At 49.2% G+C, this 20,000-nt stretch overlaps 2 protein-coding genes across 2 annotated transcripts in view; both read right to left on the bottom strand.

Moving 5' to 3' along the window:
• pld5 (phospholipase D family member 5) overlaps positions 1 to 266 on the bottom strand; it is a gene marked incomplete at its 3' end in the record, with an annotated part of 12,324 nt that extends 12,058 nt beyond the window's left edge. Inside the window, exon 1 of the mRNA XM_030352396.1 lies at positions 129 to 266. Coding sequence (XP_030208256.1) covers positions 129 to 161 — 33 coding nt within the window. The remainder of the gene's footprint in view (positions 1 to 128) is intronic.
• A 12,030-nt stretch (positions 267 to 12,296) lies between these two features.
• Positions 12,297 to 20,000, bottom strand: part of LOC115540736 (centrosomal protein of 170 kDa-like) — a 20,994-nt gene continuing 13,290 nt past the window's right edge. Inside the window, 8 exon segments of the mRNA XM_030352275.1 lie at positions 12,297 to 12,584; positions 12,986 to 13,037; positions 14,996 to 15,089; positions 15,907 to 15,995; positions 16,195 to 16,341; positions 16,808 to 16,913; positions 17,521 to 17,758; positions 18,970 to 20,000. The exon segment at positions 18,970 to 20,000 is cut by the window's right edge and continues 275 nt beyond it. Of these exon segments, the coding sequence (XP_030208135.1) occupies positions 12,355 to 12,584; positions 12,986 to 13,037; positions 14,996 to 15,089; positions 15,907 to 15,995; positions 16,195 to 16,341; positions 16,808 to 16,913; positions 17,521 to 17,758; positions 18,970 to 20,000 (1,987 nt within the window). The 3' untranslated portion in view covers positions 12,297 to 12,354.

The raw sequence follows: 20,000 nt of genomic DNA, 5'->3' as shown, positions 1-20,000 counted from the left end.
AAATCAATTTCAAAAGTAACATAACTCCTCTTAGCCAATCAGTGTATCTCGTTCTGATCACAACCAGTGAACAGAGGCCGCGTACGAGATCAATCAAAAGCAGAAGAAGGAACAAACATTAGCTTTACCTTCAGAGGCGTCTGTGTGGTGGACCCAGCCATGACAGGAGTGTCTCTCGGACCCTCTGGATCAGACGCTGTGTGTGTGCGCTCAGAGAGACCCTGTACCCTGACACAGTCCCACCTCTCTCCTCATAGCTCTGCCGCTGTAACTGCCGCCGCACTCCTCTCGGAGCTGTGGATGTGTGTGTGCCTGCTCCCCCTCACACCCCACCCACTCCCAGTGGGGGTGTGCATTTGTGTGTGCGTGGATGTATGCATCTGGAGGTCTGTGTGTGTCTGGAGGTTTGCGAGTGTGTGTGTGTGTGTGTGTGTGTGTGTGGTTTGTGCATGTGTTTTTGTGTGTGTGTGGAGATGGGTGTATGCCTGTGTTGGTATGTGTGTCTGGAGATTGGTGTATTTGTGAGGGTTTTTGAGTCTCTTAATGAGTGTTTGTGTGTGCGACACGTCCGTGTGTGTGCTTTAGTGCGAATGTGTGTGTGTATATGTCTGTCTGTATGTGTGTCTGTGCATTTGTGTATGTGCGCACGTGTTTGTGTATGTGTGTCTGTTTACATGTGCCTGCATGTGAGCTTATGTGTGTGTGTGTGTGTGCAGGTGAGTGTAAAGGCACATCTAGATGTGGTGGGACTGAAGGCACAGGTCCCGCCCCTCCCGTCTCAACCAATCCTACAGCCTCTCCTTCCTCCCATTCCCAACCCCTCGTCCAACCAGACGCCTTCGCCCTCCTCCATGCTCTCTCTCCTCCTCCTCCTCCGTCCACACCTCCTCTGGTCCCTGGAGAACGTCCTCACACAGACAGTGTGCTGGGCGGGCACAGGCAGCCGGCGGGGGGGCGTGGCCAGAAGACTGGGGGGTGTGGCCAGCCGGCTGGGGGGGGCGTGGCCAGTAGGGGGCGTGGCCCCATCCCTGTGGGCTGCAATCTGCAACATCTGCAGTACAGCAACCCTGGTCTCCACTATAGACTAACGAAGAATAAGGGTGTATCGCAAGGCTGCATATGGCCACACACACACACACACACACACACACACACACACACACACACACACACACACACACACACACACACACACACACACACACACACACACACACACGCGGTTGAGACTACACCCGAGGGGCTGAGGCTCTCCTGTGAAGCTGTGCTCTTATGTAACCGTCTGTACCAGTGGAGCGTACCTCCTTCCCGACGCCTCAGTGTTTTAATGAAGGCGTTAGTCAGTGACAGAACGCAGACCACACAGCCATTCATCTCTCTCTGCCGTCACCACCCGATTCATCTTCTATCCCATGTGTTTAACGCCCCATTTTCCCTCCTTCTGTAGTACTTTGCACAACAATGTGTTCTCCTGCTGACTCCAGGGGAATGCAGACCCTTCCTTATCCTTGCATTATGTGAACCCATACGTGACAAGATGATTCAGAAAAGAGAAACAACAGCAGAATGGACGAAAGGCTAGTGTGGAGTGAGGAAGAGGGCGTAGCTAGTTGGTGTATGTGTGTCTGTGTGTCTCTGTGTGTGTGTGTGTGTGTGTGTGTGTGTGTGTGTGTGTGTGTGTGTGTGTGTGTGTGTGTGTCTGTGTCTGTGTCTGTGTGTGTGTCTGTGTGTGCATGTGTCTTTGTGTGTGTAAGAAGGCATAGCTAGTGTGTGTGTGTGTGTGTAAGAGGGAATAGCTAGTGTGTGCGTGTGCGTGCGCGTGCGCGCGCGTGCGTGCGCGCGTGCGTGCGTGTGTGTGTGTGTGAATGTGTGTCTTTGCTTGTGTGTGTCTTTTTGCACGTGTGTATTTGTGTGTGCGTGTGTGTGTTCTAGTAAGATAGAGACAGAAGCCAGCAGAAGTATTGAACCAAACTCGCAAAAACATTGAGAAAAAGCAATAGAAAGAAAGCAGGAGTATGTATCATCTGACCTGTGGTAGCCTTCAGGAAAGTCTTTTACATTCTGAGAGAGCACCATGATAAGTTAATTATCTGGGCGGTGGATGAGCGACCACAGGTGTAGGTCATCATGGTGATGAGGAGTCGGTTCCAAACCGTTCTGCCTGCTCACCAGACAGAACCAGACCCAACCAGTTCAGTAACTCCATCCATGCGGGAAGGTTAATGTGTTAACCTTCCTGTCAATGGATGGGTTAACATCCATTAGCTTAACGGACAGACGTATCGCTTTCACAAACATCCCCCATGTCCATATCCTAGTGCTGGGGGGGGGGGGGGGGTCTCTGTCTCAGAGTGTGACATATGAGCCCCCTCACACATAAGAAACTCTCACGTTAATGTTGACTGAGTGCTACCGTACACAGACTACCAAACGCACAGTCTGTGCATCGCTGTGACGCAACAGACATGATTCAGCACACATTGTGTGTGTGTGTGTGTGTGTGTGTGTGTGTGTGTGTGTGTGTGTGTGTGTGTGTGTGTGTGTGTGTGTGTGTGTGTGTGTGTGTGTGTGTGTGTTTGTCTTAGAGGACCTTTGCTCCTTCCTCACCTGGCAGGTGGCACAAGAACCTGTCCTTGTTTCACCTTCACACCCCCCTCGACACACACACACGCACACACACACACACACACACACACACACACACACACACACACACACACACACACACACACACACACACACACATACACACACACACACACACACACACACACACACACACACACACACACACACACACACACACATACAAACACACACACACACACACACACACACACACACACACACACACACACACACACACACACACACACACGCACACTAACACACACACACACACACACTAACACACGCACCTCTGCGTGGGTCCATGCAGGCTGAGCCATCGTTTTCTCTGCCCTGTCTCATGATGTCTGGAGTCACGGAGTCCGGTCCGAGAACACAGAGGCTGTACTGGCACCCCGCCCCAGGACAGGGGGCTCAGCTCAGGGGGGGTCAGCTCAGGGGTCTCGGCTCGGCCCCATGCCAGCGGGGAGAGGGCAGAGGGAGAGTGGGAAGAGAGGGAAGAGAGAGAGAGAGAGAGAGGGGGAGAGAGAGGGGGAGAGAGAGAGAGAGAGAGAGAGAGAGAGAGAGAGGAAGAGAGAGGAAGAGAGAGAGAGAGAGAGAGAGAGAGAGAGAGGGGGAGAGAGAGGGGGAGAGAGAGAGAGAGAGAGAGAGAGAGAGAGAGAGAGAGAGAGAGAGAGAGAGAGAGAGAAGGGGAAAGAGGGAGAGCGGGAGAGAGGGAGAGGGGGAGAGAGGGAGAGCGGAAAAGGGGAGCAAAGAAGGAAGTGGATGGAGGGGAAGAATCCTGCGGTTCAGCTGCCTGTCGGTACGTCTAAGACGCACGGCTCTAGAGCCGCACTGTTCTAGAGCAGTGAGGCTCTAGAGCAGTGAGGCTCTAGAGCCGCACTGCTCTAGAGCCGCACTGTTCTAGAGCAGTGCGGCTCTAGAGCAGTGAGGCTCTAGAGCAGTGAGGCTCTAGAGCCGCACTGTTCTAGAGCAGTGAGGCTCTAGAGCAGTGCGGCTCTAGAGCCTCACTGCTCTAGAGCCTCACTGCTCTAGAGCCTCACTGCTCTTGAGCAGTGAGGCTCTAGAGCCGCACTGTTCTAGAGCAGTGAGGCTCTAGAGCAGTGCGGCTCCAGCCAAGAGCAGCCGTAGGGCCCAGCAACATACTGCTGTGATGCATTACAGTCGTCAGAGTTTCAGTTTAATTGATAAGAATTTACGAGCCAGGCATCGCAGGAGGAAGCTGAAGAGATGGAGCATATTGCTGATGAGGTGAAGCCGTCTGAATGTTGTTATTGATTAAAGGAAAGGTTTTCATAGCTTCGCACAGAGGCTGACAAGGATCGATTCCCTTTACAGAAACACCTGCAGAAAAATACAGGATTTTCATGCAAACGATAAACATTTAGCTCAGTATTAAGGTATGATCCAGCGTTCTCACCGAGGTTATCTGAGTATGAAAACTGATATAAAAGATTGCTGTGTGTGTGTGTGTTTGCGTGCGTGCGTGCGTGCGTGTCTTTATGTTTGTGCGTAATTAAGTGTGTGTGGGGTTCTGGCCTCTTCCTGTGTTCTCGTGTGTTCGCGTTGTGTGCACGGGGGCTGAGGACGGCGGCAATCCGTTTGGATCGGAGGCTCCAGAACACGTTTCCTCGCTCTCCTCCCCTGGGCCGCAGCCCGGCGCTAGGAAGGCATGCAGAACTCGCTGTGAGGTGTGAGAGGCAGAGGGAGACCAACACCCACAGCCAGCAGCAGATCACTGCCGGACTCTGCAGCCAGTCGCCCGCTCAAAGGGCTCATGTGTAAAGGAAGCTTCTTTTGGACAACGTAACAAAAAATAGAACAATAAATGGGCAGCATGAACTGCCTTGGTCGTGATTGGACGAGAAGGTTTCCTAATAAACAGGATGACTTTTCGGAAACATTTTCTCTTGAAAAGACAAAAATGGTGAGTCGCTCACCAGCTTCTGCAAAAGACTCAAGACTACCCCTCACACCCTAATACACACTTATTGCATGTTGTACGTCCTTGCGCTTAAAAATAGTACTTAGTTGTGTATCATCCTAGGAATGGGCTAACCTAGTGATGGTTAGTGCTTGGCACTTGGTTCTACGAGCATCCTTACTGTACCCACAGAGGTATACCGTCGTTTCGCTTTGGATAAAAGCGTCTGCTAAACGCCCTCAGTGTTAATGTAGCGCCTCGCTCCGTCTCTGAGGCCTGATGTGTGACGCGCGGCGCGGTACTCACCCGGTCGGCCTTCCCCCTGCCTCGGGGCCGGGTGTACACAGTGAAGCCCAGCTGGGGGGCCGCACTGAGGTCGATGCCCCCCGCCGAGGGGGCGGAGGGAGAGGGGGGAGAGAGAGAGGGGAGAGGGAGAGAGCGGAGAGGGAGAGAGGGGAGAGGGAGGGAGAGAGAGGGGCGAGGGAGAGAGGGAAGACAGAGAGAGGGGAGAGAGAGAGAGGGGAGAGGGGGAGAGGGAAGACAGAGAGAGGGGAGAGAGGCTGCTGGGCTCAACTTCACACCTTCAGATAGTTCCATCAGGGAGTGCGACCTTAAAGCCAGTTCCATCGAGTTCCTGTGTGTTTCTGTCTGAGCCTCAGACCCCCTACTGTTCCTGTAAGAGCATCCACACCTGCTGCCTGCGCTCTGTAGCTGGGAGACTGGGTGGTCCAGTAGGCTGGTGGAAGGAGATGCATTCAGAGAGAAGGTTGGGCGGATAAGGACGTGGTATAATCAAATAAGGAGAGTAGAGGGATGCAATAGGAGACGAATGGTGAAACATCAGCACGTGTACGCACATAGACACACAGACACACGCACACATTGACACATAAGCAGATACACAGACACACACAAACACACATGCATGCAAGAAGTCAAGTGAACACACACACTTAGGCACCTACATGGACAAACACATGCAAGCATGCACATGCACGCAAACAGTCCAGCACACAGACACAGACACAGACACACACGAACATGCGCACACGCATACGCACACACACACACACACACACACACACACACACACACACACACACACACACACACACACACACACACACACACACACACACACACACACACACACACACACACACACTGTTTCAGGGTCACTTGTGGTCATCTGAAAAATCATTACCTTAAGGTGTCCACTATGTAAAGTCTAATAATAAGATTAATGGATTTGGCCTGTAGTGATTTACCAACAGATTATTCTGTCAATACTGTGTTGTACATAAATCTTGTAGCCTCTCCTGGCACCAATGGTGGATGAAATCGGGTTTGTTGGAATAACCGGTATAGTTCATAAGACATTGGTTAATCAGTTTATGATAATAAGATGAATAGGATTTAATTTCATCATCTGAGTTCCAGCTTCAAATATCTCAGCTCACCCCCTATAAAACGTACGGTTGAGGAACAAATCCAATCAAAAACCAATCTCAACGTTAGTCGACAGTAATTATTCCAAATCGGTTGCGGTGTCTCCTGAAGAGGAGTTTATACTGTTGTACATTCTGCTTACAAGGCAGCTTTTACCAAGACTGTTGTCTCTGGGCCTCCCACACCCCCTGGACGTCCATTGATACAGAAGAACATGATACGTAGATGCATTGATACATGACGCAGTGATACATGACGCAGTGATACATGACGCAGTGATACATGGCGCAGTGATACATGACGCAGTGATACATGACGCAGTGATACATGACGCATTGATACATGACGCAGTGATACATGACGCAGTGATACATGACGCAGTGATACATGACGCATTGATACATGACGCAGTGATACATGACGCAGTGATACATGACGCAGTGATACATGACGCAGTGATACATGACGCAGTGATACATGACGCAGTGACACATGACGCAGTGACACATGACGCAGTGATACATGACGCAGTGATACATGATGCATTGATGCATTGATAGATGGATACATGATGCATTGATACATGATGCATCCCTACATGATGCATTGATACATGATGCATCCCTACATGATGCATGGATACATGATGCATGGATACATGATGCATTGATACATGATGCATTGATACATGATGCATCCCTACATGATGCATGGATACATGATGCATGGATACATGATGCAGTGATACATGATGCATTGATACATGATGCATCCCTACATGATGCATGGATACATGATGCATTGATACATGATGCATCCCTACATGATGCATTGATACATGATGCATGGATACATGATGCAGTGATACATGATGCATTGATACATGATGCATCCCTACATGATGCATGGATACATGATGCATGGATACATGATGCAGTGATACATGATGCATTGATACATGATGCATCCCTACATGATGCATGGATACATGATGCATTGATACATGATGCATCCCTACATGATGCATTGATACATGATGCATGGATACATGATGCAGTGATACATGATGCATTGATACATGATGCAGTGATACATGATGCATTGATACATGATGCAGTGATACATGATGCATTGATACATGATGCATTGATACATGATGCATCCCTACATGATGCATTGATACATGATGCAGTGATACATGATGTATTGATAGACGATGCATTGGCGCATTGATCCATGATTCATTGATACATGATGCATTGAAACTAGAGCTGTCAGTTAAACGCGTTATTAACGGCGTTAACGCAAACCACATTTAACGGCGTTAAATTTTTTATCGCGCGATTAACGCAATTATTATTATTTCTTTGGCTCAAAACTAAGAAGCAGTAGCCTGACTGCTATGTTCAAATGACATTTGTTCAAAGCAGTCGTTTAATTGCACTATAGGCTCTTTTTTTGTATCGTCCTGTTTTGATCAGTGTAATGCCAATGTTGTTATCAATAAAAAATAATTTGCACAAGGCAAGCCGATGCACTTCACCATGTTGATAAGAGAATTAAAATGAGAAGAATTATGGGACAAAAAAATCAAGGGATATTTAGCATAGAAAAATAATTTGCGATTAATCGCGATTAATTAGAGTTAACTATGACATTAATGCGATTAATCACGATTCAATATTTAAATCGCTTGACAGCTCTAATTGAAACACAATGATTTGATCCATTGATACAGGGTTCGAGTTATGATTCCATCTCTGTGGGGGTCTCTTAAAGTTGTTGATGGGGGGTGAGTCGCTCAGTTGTTGAAAATAAGTCATAAATAGGCCCCTTCAGGTCGAAGCAAGACACCTCCGTTTCGCGTCGGTGTCCGGTTCGCCCTGTCTGGGCTTATTTTCCCGATAATGACCGGCGTTCTATTATCCCTTACTTAACATCAATATTACTCTGTATGTGGAAGGGACAATAGCTTTATTTGTAATTACAATATTATGCTGCTGTATTTGCAGAGAGCTCCACAGATATTTGAGTTTACTGCTTTCATGGGAGCCAGACCTCTCTCTATGGGAGCTCAGCTCCCACTGGCTCCCACCTAACCCTGCATTGATACATACACAATGCGTTGAAACACGATGCATGATACATGACACATGGTGCTTTGATACGTGATACACGATGCATTGATGCATTGATACATGATACATGATGCATTGATACGTGATGCATTGATGCATGATGCTTATTTATAACATATAAATAAGCCCCTGGTTTCAAAGCGCCTAGTTTAACGTCTTCCATCTTCATCTTCAACGTGAGGGGCTTATAAAGCCGTGCAAGTCAGGGACTAAGAATACACCGACTGCATCGACCATAAGCTAAGCAAAGCATGTCACGGATCTATAGATCTATCTTCATTTAAATAAATGACACACAGTTAGAATTCTGCCATCTTCAAAATTCGTAGCCCCCTAACCCTAACATCTGCATAACTTTCAGACACGTCTTTTGTATGTTGTACGTTCCTGCACTTAATGTACGCACTTAACTCATGTCCTGGCACTTAAAAATAGTACTTAGCATCTTACCCTCGCTATCTCTGCTGTATATACGGGAATGGGTTAACCTAGTGATGGTTAGTGCTTGGCACTTGGTACTATGAACATCCTTACTGTACCCACAGTGATATATTGTTGTTTCTCTTTTTTTCTAACGAATGCTCTGATTAAAAGCGACTGCTAAACAGCCTTAATGAAAATGTAAATGATCCAGCCCCTGCCTCTCACGCCTGAACAACCTTCAGACACGTCTTTTAAAACTTTGTGAAACATCGTCCCACAGTAAACGTGTCGTAGTGATTAGTGGAGTGAGGTCCGTCCCTCGGGGCCCTGAACCCAATTTGAAGAGGCTAAACGGTGAGCGTCTGGTTCAATACCGACAGCCCCGCTGGCGAACCTCAGCCGTCCGTCGGCCAGGGCTGCTCCCGGGGGAGCGGAGCCCTGACACGGCTTTAAGGATTAGGGAGGAGCAGCAGAACAGCTCTGGATACGCTAACAGGACGTAGCGGTGACTGACTACGGCACTACTACGTCACTACTACGTCACTAGTGCAGCCAGGTCACTACTGTAGGGAGGAGGGGCACTGAGGGGGGGGAGGGTGGGCTGAGGAGGGGGAGGGTGGGCTGAGGGGGGGAGGTGGGCTGAGGGGGAGGTGGGCTGAGGGGGGGAGGTGGGCTGAGGAGGGGGAGGGTGGGCTGAGGGGGGAGGTGGGCTGAGAGGGGGAGGAGGCGTGGTGAGGGGGAGGAATCATGTAAATCACCATTTAGGAAAAATAATACAACGAGGTGTGAAGTTATCATGCATACGGTTTGAGAGAGAGAGAGAGAGAGAGAGAGAGAGAGAAAGAGAGAGAGAGAGAGAGAGAGAGAGAGAGAGAGGGACAGAGAGAGGGAGGGACAGAGAGAGAGAGAGAGGGACAGAGAGAGGGAGGGACAGAGAGAGAGAGAGAGGGACAGAGAGAGGGAGAGAGAGACAGACACAGACAGACAGACAGAAACACACAGACAGACAGACAGACAGACAGACAGACAGACAGACAGACAGACAGACAGACAGACAGACAGACAGACAGACAGACAGACAGACAGACAGAATCTAGTTTCTAGACTAGATGGTCTGATCCATATCCAGAACTACAACGAGATAATCTCACTGACTTTACACTCAGCGATAGCTGACAGCTGGCTGGTGCATTTTTAACCAATCACACTAAGATGACGGTGTGAGAGTCTGTGTTGATAATGGCTGGATCAATCAGCCTCACCTGTTCGAGGCTGATTGCACTCTGGGGCTGGGCGAGGCTGCACACCTGTTGCTCGTTGAGTCATCAATGCTCCAAATGTTTGCAGGAGCCAAAAAGAAGTCTCCTTGGTTGGCATGAGGCTCAGGAGGTAGAGCGGGTCGGCTGGTAACCTGAAGGTTGCTGGTTCGATCCCCGGCTCCTCCTAGCTGAGTGTGGAGGTGTCCCTGAGCGAGACGCCTCACCCTGACTGCTGCTGACCAGCTGGCTGTCGCCCTGCGGGGCTGACTCCGCCGTCGGTGTGTCATTGCGTGCATGAATGGGTTAATGTGAGGCAGTGTTGTAAAGCGCTTTGAACTGCAAGTGGTTCGAAAAGAGCTGTATAAATGCAGACCGTTTAACATTTAGGTGGCGTGTAGTAATGGACTTTGCTGCAGATCTACATTCTATCCTACAGCCCCTTTAATGGGCAGTGGTGATGATGGAGGTAGCTGGTCACTGACGGTAAAGAACCAACACTTTAGCTGATGATATCATGCATTTTATTGGAAAGGTGCCAAACGACCACACAAACATATTATCCAAATCAACGTCTAACTAAAGTGCATTACGAAGAAAACCATCGTACAAAACATTGAAACAAAAAAAAATTGCAAAATCGACTCACAATAAAACAGAGCACTGCAGGTAGTGAACCATTGTTCGGTGGTTCATTTGGCTGAAATAGATTAACAGTATTGATAGGATACATTCCAGTGTAAACATTGGCATTAGGCAAGACATTGGCAGGGTGGAAAACAACGTAGTCATCATTAGTTCTCTTGTTACTGTAGAGTATCCCATGCCTATGCAGGTTAAACATTGAATTATAGAAATTGTAATAGTTTGAGTAATGAACTAACAAACCCAAAGCAGGCTGGACTGGGTTCAAACCGTGCAGCCTGCTTGTTACCGGGTTGATGTCCAGACTTTAGGATGGTCCCTTAAAGGGGGATATGACGCCAGCAGGTGTTAGTATAATATCACCCCTTTACAGCTAGTTGCAATATAAAAAGTCAATGAATCAATAGTTAACGTCCCTCTAGTGACCCTGTAGATGTTGTCTGGTGATCGTTGACTCTGGGCACTTGTGATCTAATGTACACTCGAAGGCTAATACAGGAGTGTGGCCTTCTAGAACCTTCTTGGTTTACAGTTGAACCAGACTTTACGTCCAGCTTTGATCGGTTACAAAGGCGAGGGGCAGGAGACCTCTGGTTGGATATTAATAACAGCTGAGATACATTTTGTAAATACCGTATTGACTCGCGAACGACAAACCAGGCAATAAATCATTTGTATGGCATTTAATGATGGACGAATAAAAAAGATATTCAGCAAGCTCAGGAAGTGCATTGACTGCAGGCAACAATAGACGAATAAAACTCTAAAGGAAAACTAGAACCAGCCTGGGAGACTTTCCTTTACATCACAGAATGATTAATATTCCTGCGTACGCGCGTTCTTATGGTATAGGATCCATGGCCAGGTGACACTAGCATTGAAATAATACGTCAGTAGGAGTGACATACAACCTCACTAGTCGGGACTTACTACGTCAATACTAGTGACCAACTACATCACTAGTAGTGACTTACCATGTCAATTCTAGTGACCTACTACATCACTAGTAGTGACTTACCATGTCAATTCTAGTGACTTACTAAGTCAATAATATTGCCTTACTACGTCACTAGTAGTGACTTACTACGTCAATAGTAGTCTCCTGGATGTACTTGTGACATAGTAGTGACTGACTACGTCTCTAGTACAACCAGCACAATACTAGTGACTGACTATGCCACTAGTAGTGACCTGGCTGTATTAGTGACATAGGAGTGACTTACTACGAGTCTACTAGTGGCCTGGCTGTCAGTCTGGGGTTAACAAGTTGTCTTCCGTTCAAAGCCATCTAAAGAGAAAACGATTTCATATTTTTATTGTAAAAGTCATAATCTTCATGAGTCATCATTCTATCCTCATAATCAAGGCCTGCAAGATGATCAACGTCTGTTTTTGTATATACTTACATATATGTTAAATGATTTATTTGAATCCATAAAATAAATAATTATACTGCATTGCATCGACTCCTGTGCCCTCGGCTTATCGCAACGTCTGAGCTCCGGTCTGATAGGCCTTCGTCACACAGCGTCATTGGTCTCAGTCATCTGACGTCGCTCGCTGAACTACGAGGCGAGCGCTGATCTACGGTCTCATGTCGTGAGGGGGGACGAAGGGACGAGGGACGGAGGGACGGAGGGACGGAGGGACGAAGGGACGAAGGGACAGAGGGACGAAGGGACGAAGGGACGAAGGGACGAAGGTAGCTCATGCTCACGGCTGGAGGAACTTCAAATGAACACTTAAAAACAAAATCCATCTCTGGTTTAAACCGACTGCACTGCCTCTACATGCGCTTTAGCGGGCGATGCAGAGGGCCTCATCACTGGGGGGGGGGGGGGGTGTCTGGTGGGGTCTGCAGCCGTCCTCTCAGGGTGGGGTTCTCCGCCCCTCAGTGGTGACGGAGCTCCTCCCTGGAGGCGGGGTCACTGGGCTGCGGGTGGAGGCCGGGGTCCCGCTCCGCCCTCTCGGAGGCGGGGTACGGCTGGCCGGGGGCCCCGTTGCCCCCCGGGGGGCCCTGGGCCCCGGGGTTGGCCCTCTGGGGGCCGGGGAGGGGGCCCGTCAGGCCCAGCTCGGCCAGGGCGTCGAGCGTCCCGTCAGGGTCCACCATCACGTCGATGGCTGTCGGGGGGGGGGGGGGGGGGCAAACGAGAGCCGATCAGGGACGCTGAACGGTTTATATTTTACATTCAGGGCATTTAGCAGATGATTTTTATCCAAAGCAACCTACAATAAGTCCATTTGTCATAAGAAAGAAAAACAACAATATATCTCTGGTTAGGATGTTCATGGAATCAAGTGCCAAGCACTAACCATCACTAGGTTAACCCATTCCCCGTACACAACACAGATAGCTAGGAGAAGATGCTACACAATGCTAAGTACTATTTAAATGCCAGGACGTACAACATACAGTAAGTGTGTAGGAGGGGTGTGGGGGGTGAGTGGAGGTAAGTGAAGGGTACAGTACGACTGAATGAGTTCAACATGATCCTTGTCGTGAACGAGTGTTGGTATCTCACCCAGGAGCTGCCTCTCCACCCGCCTCAGGTCCTGAAGGATGGAGGAGATTTCCTGTTTGGGAAGAATAGAGACTAAGGGGTGACCTTGAAGGCTGGAGGTTTTCAGTCTTGGATAAAAGACGGTAAGTCTGCGTCGTCACACTTTGCATTTCAACGGTTTCGCGACGTTGCCCAAACTTGTTCTGACTTTGAGTTATTTTCACATTTAGTACAGGTCTAGAATGTGTTGCATTCTGAAAAGTAAACGATCGCATAGTGCCATTGCCAAATTGCACTCATGATAAAACAGACAGAACAGAGCTCTCTTCCCCCACCGGTCAGTGTTGGATGTCATAGATCTATAACACAAATGGCGGTATATTATATCAGCATATATTATAGTACATTACTACACGGGTCTTCTCAATGCCTTGGAATGCTCCGTTCACTTCTATAGGCTCTTCACAACTTCCGGGGGTGAATTATATTTGATAATCCACCGTTGCTAAGTATAATTGACCACAGTCAAGGCGAACAAAGGACTTTTTCCCTCTAATTACGTCTTTGGTATCACTCAGCAAGTAGTCCGGTAACTTGTCAACCCCAGCGTCTTCGGTTGCTAAGCGACGTCAACGTCTTTGGAGGACTATTTCTCTGCTGATCAACACTACGAATGCTGGTAACAAATAAATTGTAAAAAGACACTGTGTGAAGTTATTTTTTCGTTTTGGCAAGTAGCCGTGTAATAAGCGGGATAATGTATAGAACGTCGCCGGTCATTATCGAAAATAAGCCCCTTCAGGGCGAAACAAGACTCCTCCGCTGCGCGTCGGTGTCCTGTTCGTCCTGTCGGGGCTTATTTTCCAGATAATGACCGGCGTTCTGTACATTATCTCTTACTTAGGCTAATGGTAGCCGATATTTACAGACAAATTAGATGCGTCCGTGCCTGGCACGGACACATCTAATTTGTCAATATTATATTATCATATTCTGAGAAAAATAATAAAATATATAAGAAGTCGATAAGACGATTACTCGACGAAGAGTCTGGTCTGACCAATCGTATTAGACTATCTTAGTCTAGGACACCCCTCAAAAGACCTTTGGAAGTCAAAGAATATGTGATAGATGCAGGAGCAAAAGCTAACAAGATTCACTTCCTTTATCCTCTGTTGTCCTACAGGGGAATGTATGAAAGTATAAACTGTGTAAACTCTGGAATACGAGGACTGAATTAATGAACACACATCGCATCTGCTGTGAGGGCTGGCCTTGGGCCACACCCTGTGTTAGAGGAATGGATTTATGACTCTGTCCCCGAGTGAGGCAGTAGTTTTTCAAAATGGTTTTCTTCATCTCTGCGAGTATTGGCGTGCATGACTTGCCGCTAACAAATCAAAGTTATCCGAGAGGCTGTATGTTGGCACACTGACCACCCCGTGAGACTAGAAGCTTTGTTCAATCCCCCGGTCGTAAGGGACGTGATGTCAGCACTCACTCTGATTGGCTCGCTGAGTCACCTGGCATGCTGTCTTTTGCATGTGAACCAATCGATTAATTGAATGAGAATTCAAAGGGATTTGTACAGAAAACTGAACAACTATGTAGTTCGTCATTGTTAACATGGTTTACAAGAATGACTAGATAAAGAATGCATTTATATATTTGACAGTAAGTGAAAGTTTTATAATACAGTATGATGATAAAATAAATATACTTTTCTGAATCAATATATTTATTTATTAATTATTTATTTATATAAATAAATGAAGGTAATAATTAATTTCCATAAATAATATTTCAATTATATAAATAAAAATGTGTATATATTTATTTCTTAATTTATTACTATAAATAAAAAAAATAAAAAAATATATTACATATAGATAAATAAAAAAAAAAAAATATGAACGTTAAAATACCTTACCAGTAGATTAGTTTGGTCAACCAGGCTGATCAAAGACCTTGTAATACTTTCGCTACCCTTATCAGGAGAAGCCACAGCCATCCAGTCTCAGCTTGGTTTACCTTGTTGGAGCTCTTCAGAAGTAATGAGTCATGTTCCGCCTGCAGTTTGGTCTCAATGTCCTCCCATTTCCGCTCTTTATCTTTAAACAGCACCCTGTGAAATATAAATAAAGGAGCTATTTATAGCAAACATCGAGAATAGCTCCTGCTGCTTCCAGGCAACTCGGACGGGATGTAATTCGTGGTGAACAAATATTAGACACAGACGTTAGAAGAGGTATTTTGAGTCGTCTTTGACTTTTTTGAAAGGTGAGATTCGACGGCAGAATACGGTACTTGGCTGTCAATGCCAACGACATCAGAGGAACCAGAGATACAGCGAGAAGACAAATGTTGAACCCTTTCTAGACAGCAATCCCACAAAAACAAGAGTTGTTTTGATAACGATACCTGAATCGGAGATGCCTTCGATACTACCTAATATGCAGTTTCGGGTATCGGCGAGTACGCAAGTTTATGCGCCGATCCGATCCGATCAAGTTACTCATTTACTTCGACGGCAAAGAACATCGCAAACACTACGATGTGAACGGTCGGAGGTGGAAAGGCAGAATGGGAAACGCGTCATCTCTGACCTAGGTGCGTTCGAGCTGCCAAGTTAGAAAAACATTGATGCTAATGCTAAATTACAAGAATACAAATGTATTATAATAATCATAAATTATAAATGCAAATGATCTAGTATTGAAAAAGACATTTGTTGACAGTAGGTGAACCGTCAATACATTGCTGTCATCGTAAGATAACCCTTCAATAAGAACAATTGCAGTTAGTAGTTACAATGCTAGTTTCTGTATCGGTATATACTCTGTATTGGCCGATGTTCAGGTTCAGGAATGGGAATCGGTATCGGAAAGGAAAAAATGGTATCATTATTTTCAGAATTCCTTCATGAGGATCTCGTAACTCGCCTGATCTTCACGGCGGTCTTGTCCACCGACTGGCGGATCCTCGCTGATAGTTGAGTGACAGATGTCAGCAGAAGACTCTCCAGCACAACCTGTCACATGAAGACGGGTATAAGTGGTCAGACAGCTCAACTCAGGATGGGATACTAAAGGCTAAAATCCTTCATAGACTGCGAGGCAACCACAACAATCTGAGATGTTCAAACGCTTGCTCTAATCTAATGCTGCTTCATACTTTAGAGCATTGGTTTGCAAAGGGGGGTACTTTTCAGGGCTGGGTCCTGGACTTACGTCGTCCCGGTTCCAGGTCTGTCTCCTGATGGAGCGGGACCCCTGACCGCTGGACCCCCGCGGCCTCATCTCCACCGGCCGCCCGCTGGTCTCCACCAGGCTGATGTCATCCATGGAGCTGCTCACCGCCGGCGCAGCGACCTCCACCTGGGAACAAGACACAGCTTATAATATAGTGGTAATACAGCCAGGTGATGGTAGCACAGTTAAATGGTAATGTTAGTAAATGGTAAGCGGACTGCATTTAGACAGCGCTTTTCTAACCAGCGGCCACTCAAAGCACTTTACAACACTGCCTCACATTCACCCATTCATGCACACATTCACACCCCGACGGCGGAGTCAGCCCCGCAGGGCGACAGCCAGCTGGTCAGGAGCAGTCAGGGTGAGGCGTCTCGCTCAGGGACACCTCCACACTCAGCTAGGAGGAGCCGGGGATCGAACCAGCGACCTTCTGGTTACCAGCCGACCCACTCTACCTCCTGAGCCACATGCCGCCACAGGAGGCCACATCTAATAGATCCCTGTGAGTCTGTTCTCGTGTGCTGGACGACGCTCCAGTACTATAGTATAGCAGTACAGTAAACAGGGAGCGTCCTGCTTGAGTCGTCACCTGAGGAGCCGGCTCCGACGCTGGGTTCACAGAGTCGATCTCTCCCGCCACGTCGTGGATCTCCCTGGCCAGCATGGCCAGGTCTTTAGCGAGGTCCTGGCTGATCCTGGAACACACAAGGTGATGAGATAGTCTCCTTCTGGGATGTTTCGGCAGTGTGACGCATGGTGTTCAGAGACCTCCCTCCTGGAGACCCATGCTTTAAACCAGTGGTTCTCAAACTTTTTCCAATACTGTACCCCCTCTAAAATATTTAAAATATTTTATATTTACTGGCGCAAAACATTTTTGTGTTTTTCTTTTATTTTTATGAGCATAAATAATGTATGTATGTAAGTAACGTCTATTAGGCAGTGTAAACATTAACATTAGAAGGGTGCAAAAACACACAATATGGTGAGAAACATAAGCCTGTGCTTAATGCAACTGTTGCCCTAATTTCTTCCCACAATATAAGTACAACCCTGATTCTGCCTTATCCTTGCTTTCAGATTTACATTTCAACCACTTGTCCATTTTCTCGATTTTCTGTTTCAGCTTTCAGAATTGAGTTCCTTTTTATTTTTTTTATTTTCTGAGTACCTCTGCAGTTCTCCAATGTAGCCACCTGAGCACCACTGGTTTAAACGTTGTAGCATTTCCGAAGATAAAGAGACAAAGACCAAGCAGCACTCTTCTCAGAGGACGTCACCAGGGGGCGACAGAGGGCCTACCTGGCGATCTCCTCGCTGTGGGCGGTCCAGTCCTTCATGTACTCATCCTGGGGGTGGGGCCTCAGGCCGGGCCCGACCCCCGGGCTGGGGGTCGCAGGGGCGGACCCCCCCAGCTGGGCGACCCGGGTGGAGGGGAAGGTGCGGGCCTGGCCCTGACGGGAGGCGTGGCGGTTGGAGCCGTACTCGTCCTCCGAGGTGGAGGCGTACTCCACCGGCACGCGGCGCCACCTCGACCCGGCTGGGCGGAGACAAAACCAGTTCACGTGGGAATCAGTTGTGGGTATCGATACCGATACCAGTATCAGAAATTCGTCCGATACTGCCAAAAATGCGGGATTCGGTAAGTACGCAAGTCGATACGTTCTTATTGTATGTTATACTTCCTGGAACCAAATGTACGCACTAATTGTGTGTGGCACGTCCTGGCACTCAAAAATAGTACTTAGCATTGTGTAGTCACTTATCCTAACTGTCCCTGTTGTATACGGGGAATGGGTTAACTTATGCGGTTCGTTCGCCAAAATGAGATACCTGGTATCTGGTACCTGGTACTTTTTTAGTCTCACCTCCGTCGAGGTTCCAAGAGAGCTGATCTGATAGACGTAAACTGGCTGCTGGCCAGGGGTTGGCCAGAGTGACGCCACTGGACGAATAATGATGAGCGCGACATCCGAGCCCGACACCCGACACGCGATACCCGACCCCCGGCATCTTCAAATACTAGCATCAGCGTTCAGTCAACAAGTTATTGATTATTGAACATGGCAGGAAAAGCACGCAAGAACACGCCGTGGACCGTGACAGAGGTGGAGACGCTCCTGTGGGTAACCCTGTTTATGTGTCGCACTTTTGCGCATGCGTGCTATGATGACCCGCCGATGTTGAAGAGGTACTTCCTACATGGTAACACGACGTGCCTGGAACCAAACCAAGTCGTGCCAGGCTAAGTCGAGGCGAGTTGAGCTGGTACTGTCAGCGGAAAAGAGGCACTAGTGATGGTTAGTGCTTGGCACTTGGTTCTATGAACAGCCTTACTGTACCTTTTCTCGGTTTGGGACCTCAGTGGTGGAACGAGCTCCCTGCCGCTCTCAGGACCGCAGAGTCGCTCACTATCTTCCGAAAAAGACTCACCTGTTCAGAGTCCACCTCGACACTGCATAGCCACCCTCCCCCTTCTGGCCACCATTGTACGCTGTATTGTATTGTATTGTATTGTATTATAGCACTTAACTGTGTAGTAACTGCAGTAGCTGCTATCATGGCTGTAACACGGGGAATTGATTAGCCTAGTGATTGTGGTACTTGCACTTGGTTCTATGAACATCCTTTCTGTACCGACAGCGATATATTGATGCACTTCTTATGACAAATGTACTTATTGTAAGTCGCTCTGGATAAAAGCGTCTGCTAAACGCCCTGAGTGTTAATGTACTGTAACCGTCTCAGTACCTTTGTCCGGCAGCTTGGAGGCGCTGTTGGCCCGGGCCCTCTGCGTCCCGGCGGGGGGCCCCGCGGCGGGCCCCCGGAGCCCCTGCCGGGCGGCGTAGTCCCCGGCGACGCTGCGGGCCCCCAGGCCCCGGCTGCGGCTCACGGTGGCCTCAGAGTCGCTCTGGGCCGAGGGGGACCCCACCCTCTGCCGGCGGGGCTGGGCCAGCGCCTCGATGCGGGACAGGCCCCGCCTCCCCAGGCCGGTCCGGGACGCGGAGGAGGCGGTGCTCGCCTCCGACGCCACCGACAGCCGGTCGAAGTCGGCGGGCTCCGTGTCGGAGGAGTCCCCGTGGCGCGCCCGCCTCAGCAGCGAGGCGCGGGTGGGGCGGGGCTTGGGCGCCGCAGCGTTCTTATTGGCGGCGGTGTTGGGGCCAGGGGCCCCCTTGGCCCGGCTGGACTTGGTGCTGGCCCCCACCGAGGCGCCCCCCCCGGCCTGGCCCCGGGCCCCCCGCTGGGCCGGGGCGGCGGGCAGCGAGTCGGAGAGGAGGGAGGTGGAGTTGACGTCGTCGTCCGTGAGGTCCATGGACGTCCACTGCTGGCTGGGCTTCTGCGGGGCCCGGGTCTTGGGCCTCCGGTCGTGGGCCCCGCGGGGCCCCGCGGAGGAGGAGCCCCGGCCGGAGGAGCAGAGCACGGTGCGCTCCTTCTGCCCGGCGCCGAGGGTGCGGCGCTGCTTCTGCACCACCTTCCTGCCGCCGTCGGCCTGGCTGACGGTGCTGGTGGTGTCCACGTCCGACTCCGGGGAGAGCGAGCCCTCGATGGAGCGGCTGGGAGGGTCGCCCTGCTCCGAGGCCCCCGCCTCCAGGAAGGCGGCCACGGCCTCGCCGTCCCCCTGCAGGGCCGCCCCCCCCGGGGGGCCGTCGATGCGGGGGATGAGCTCGATGGGCACGTTGGAGGAGGAGCGCTCCACCGTGAAGCTCTCCTGCCGCAGCAGAGGCTTCCCGGCGTTCTCCCGCGCCTTCTCCTCCTCCTTCTTCCTGCGCTGCGCCTCCTCC

This window comes from Gadus morhua, chromosome 3, assembly GCF_902167405.1.
Source record: "Gadus morhua chromosome 3, gadMor3.0, whole genome shotgun sequence".
In the NCBI taxonomy this organism is placed as follows: domain Eukaryota; kingdom Metazoa; phylum Chordata; class Actinopteri; order Gadiformes; family Gadidae; genus Gadus; species Gadus morhua.
The sequence above is the reverse complement of the archived record's forward strand: the minus strand, read 5'-3'. Positions and strand labels throughout refer to the sequence as shown.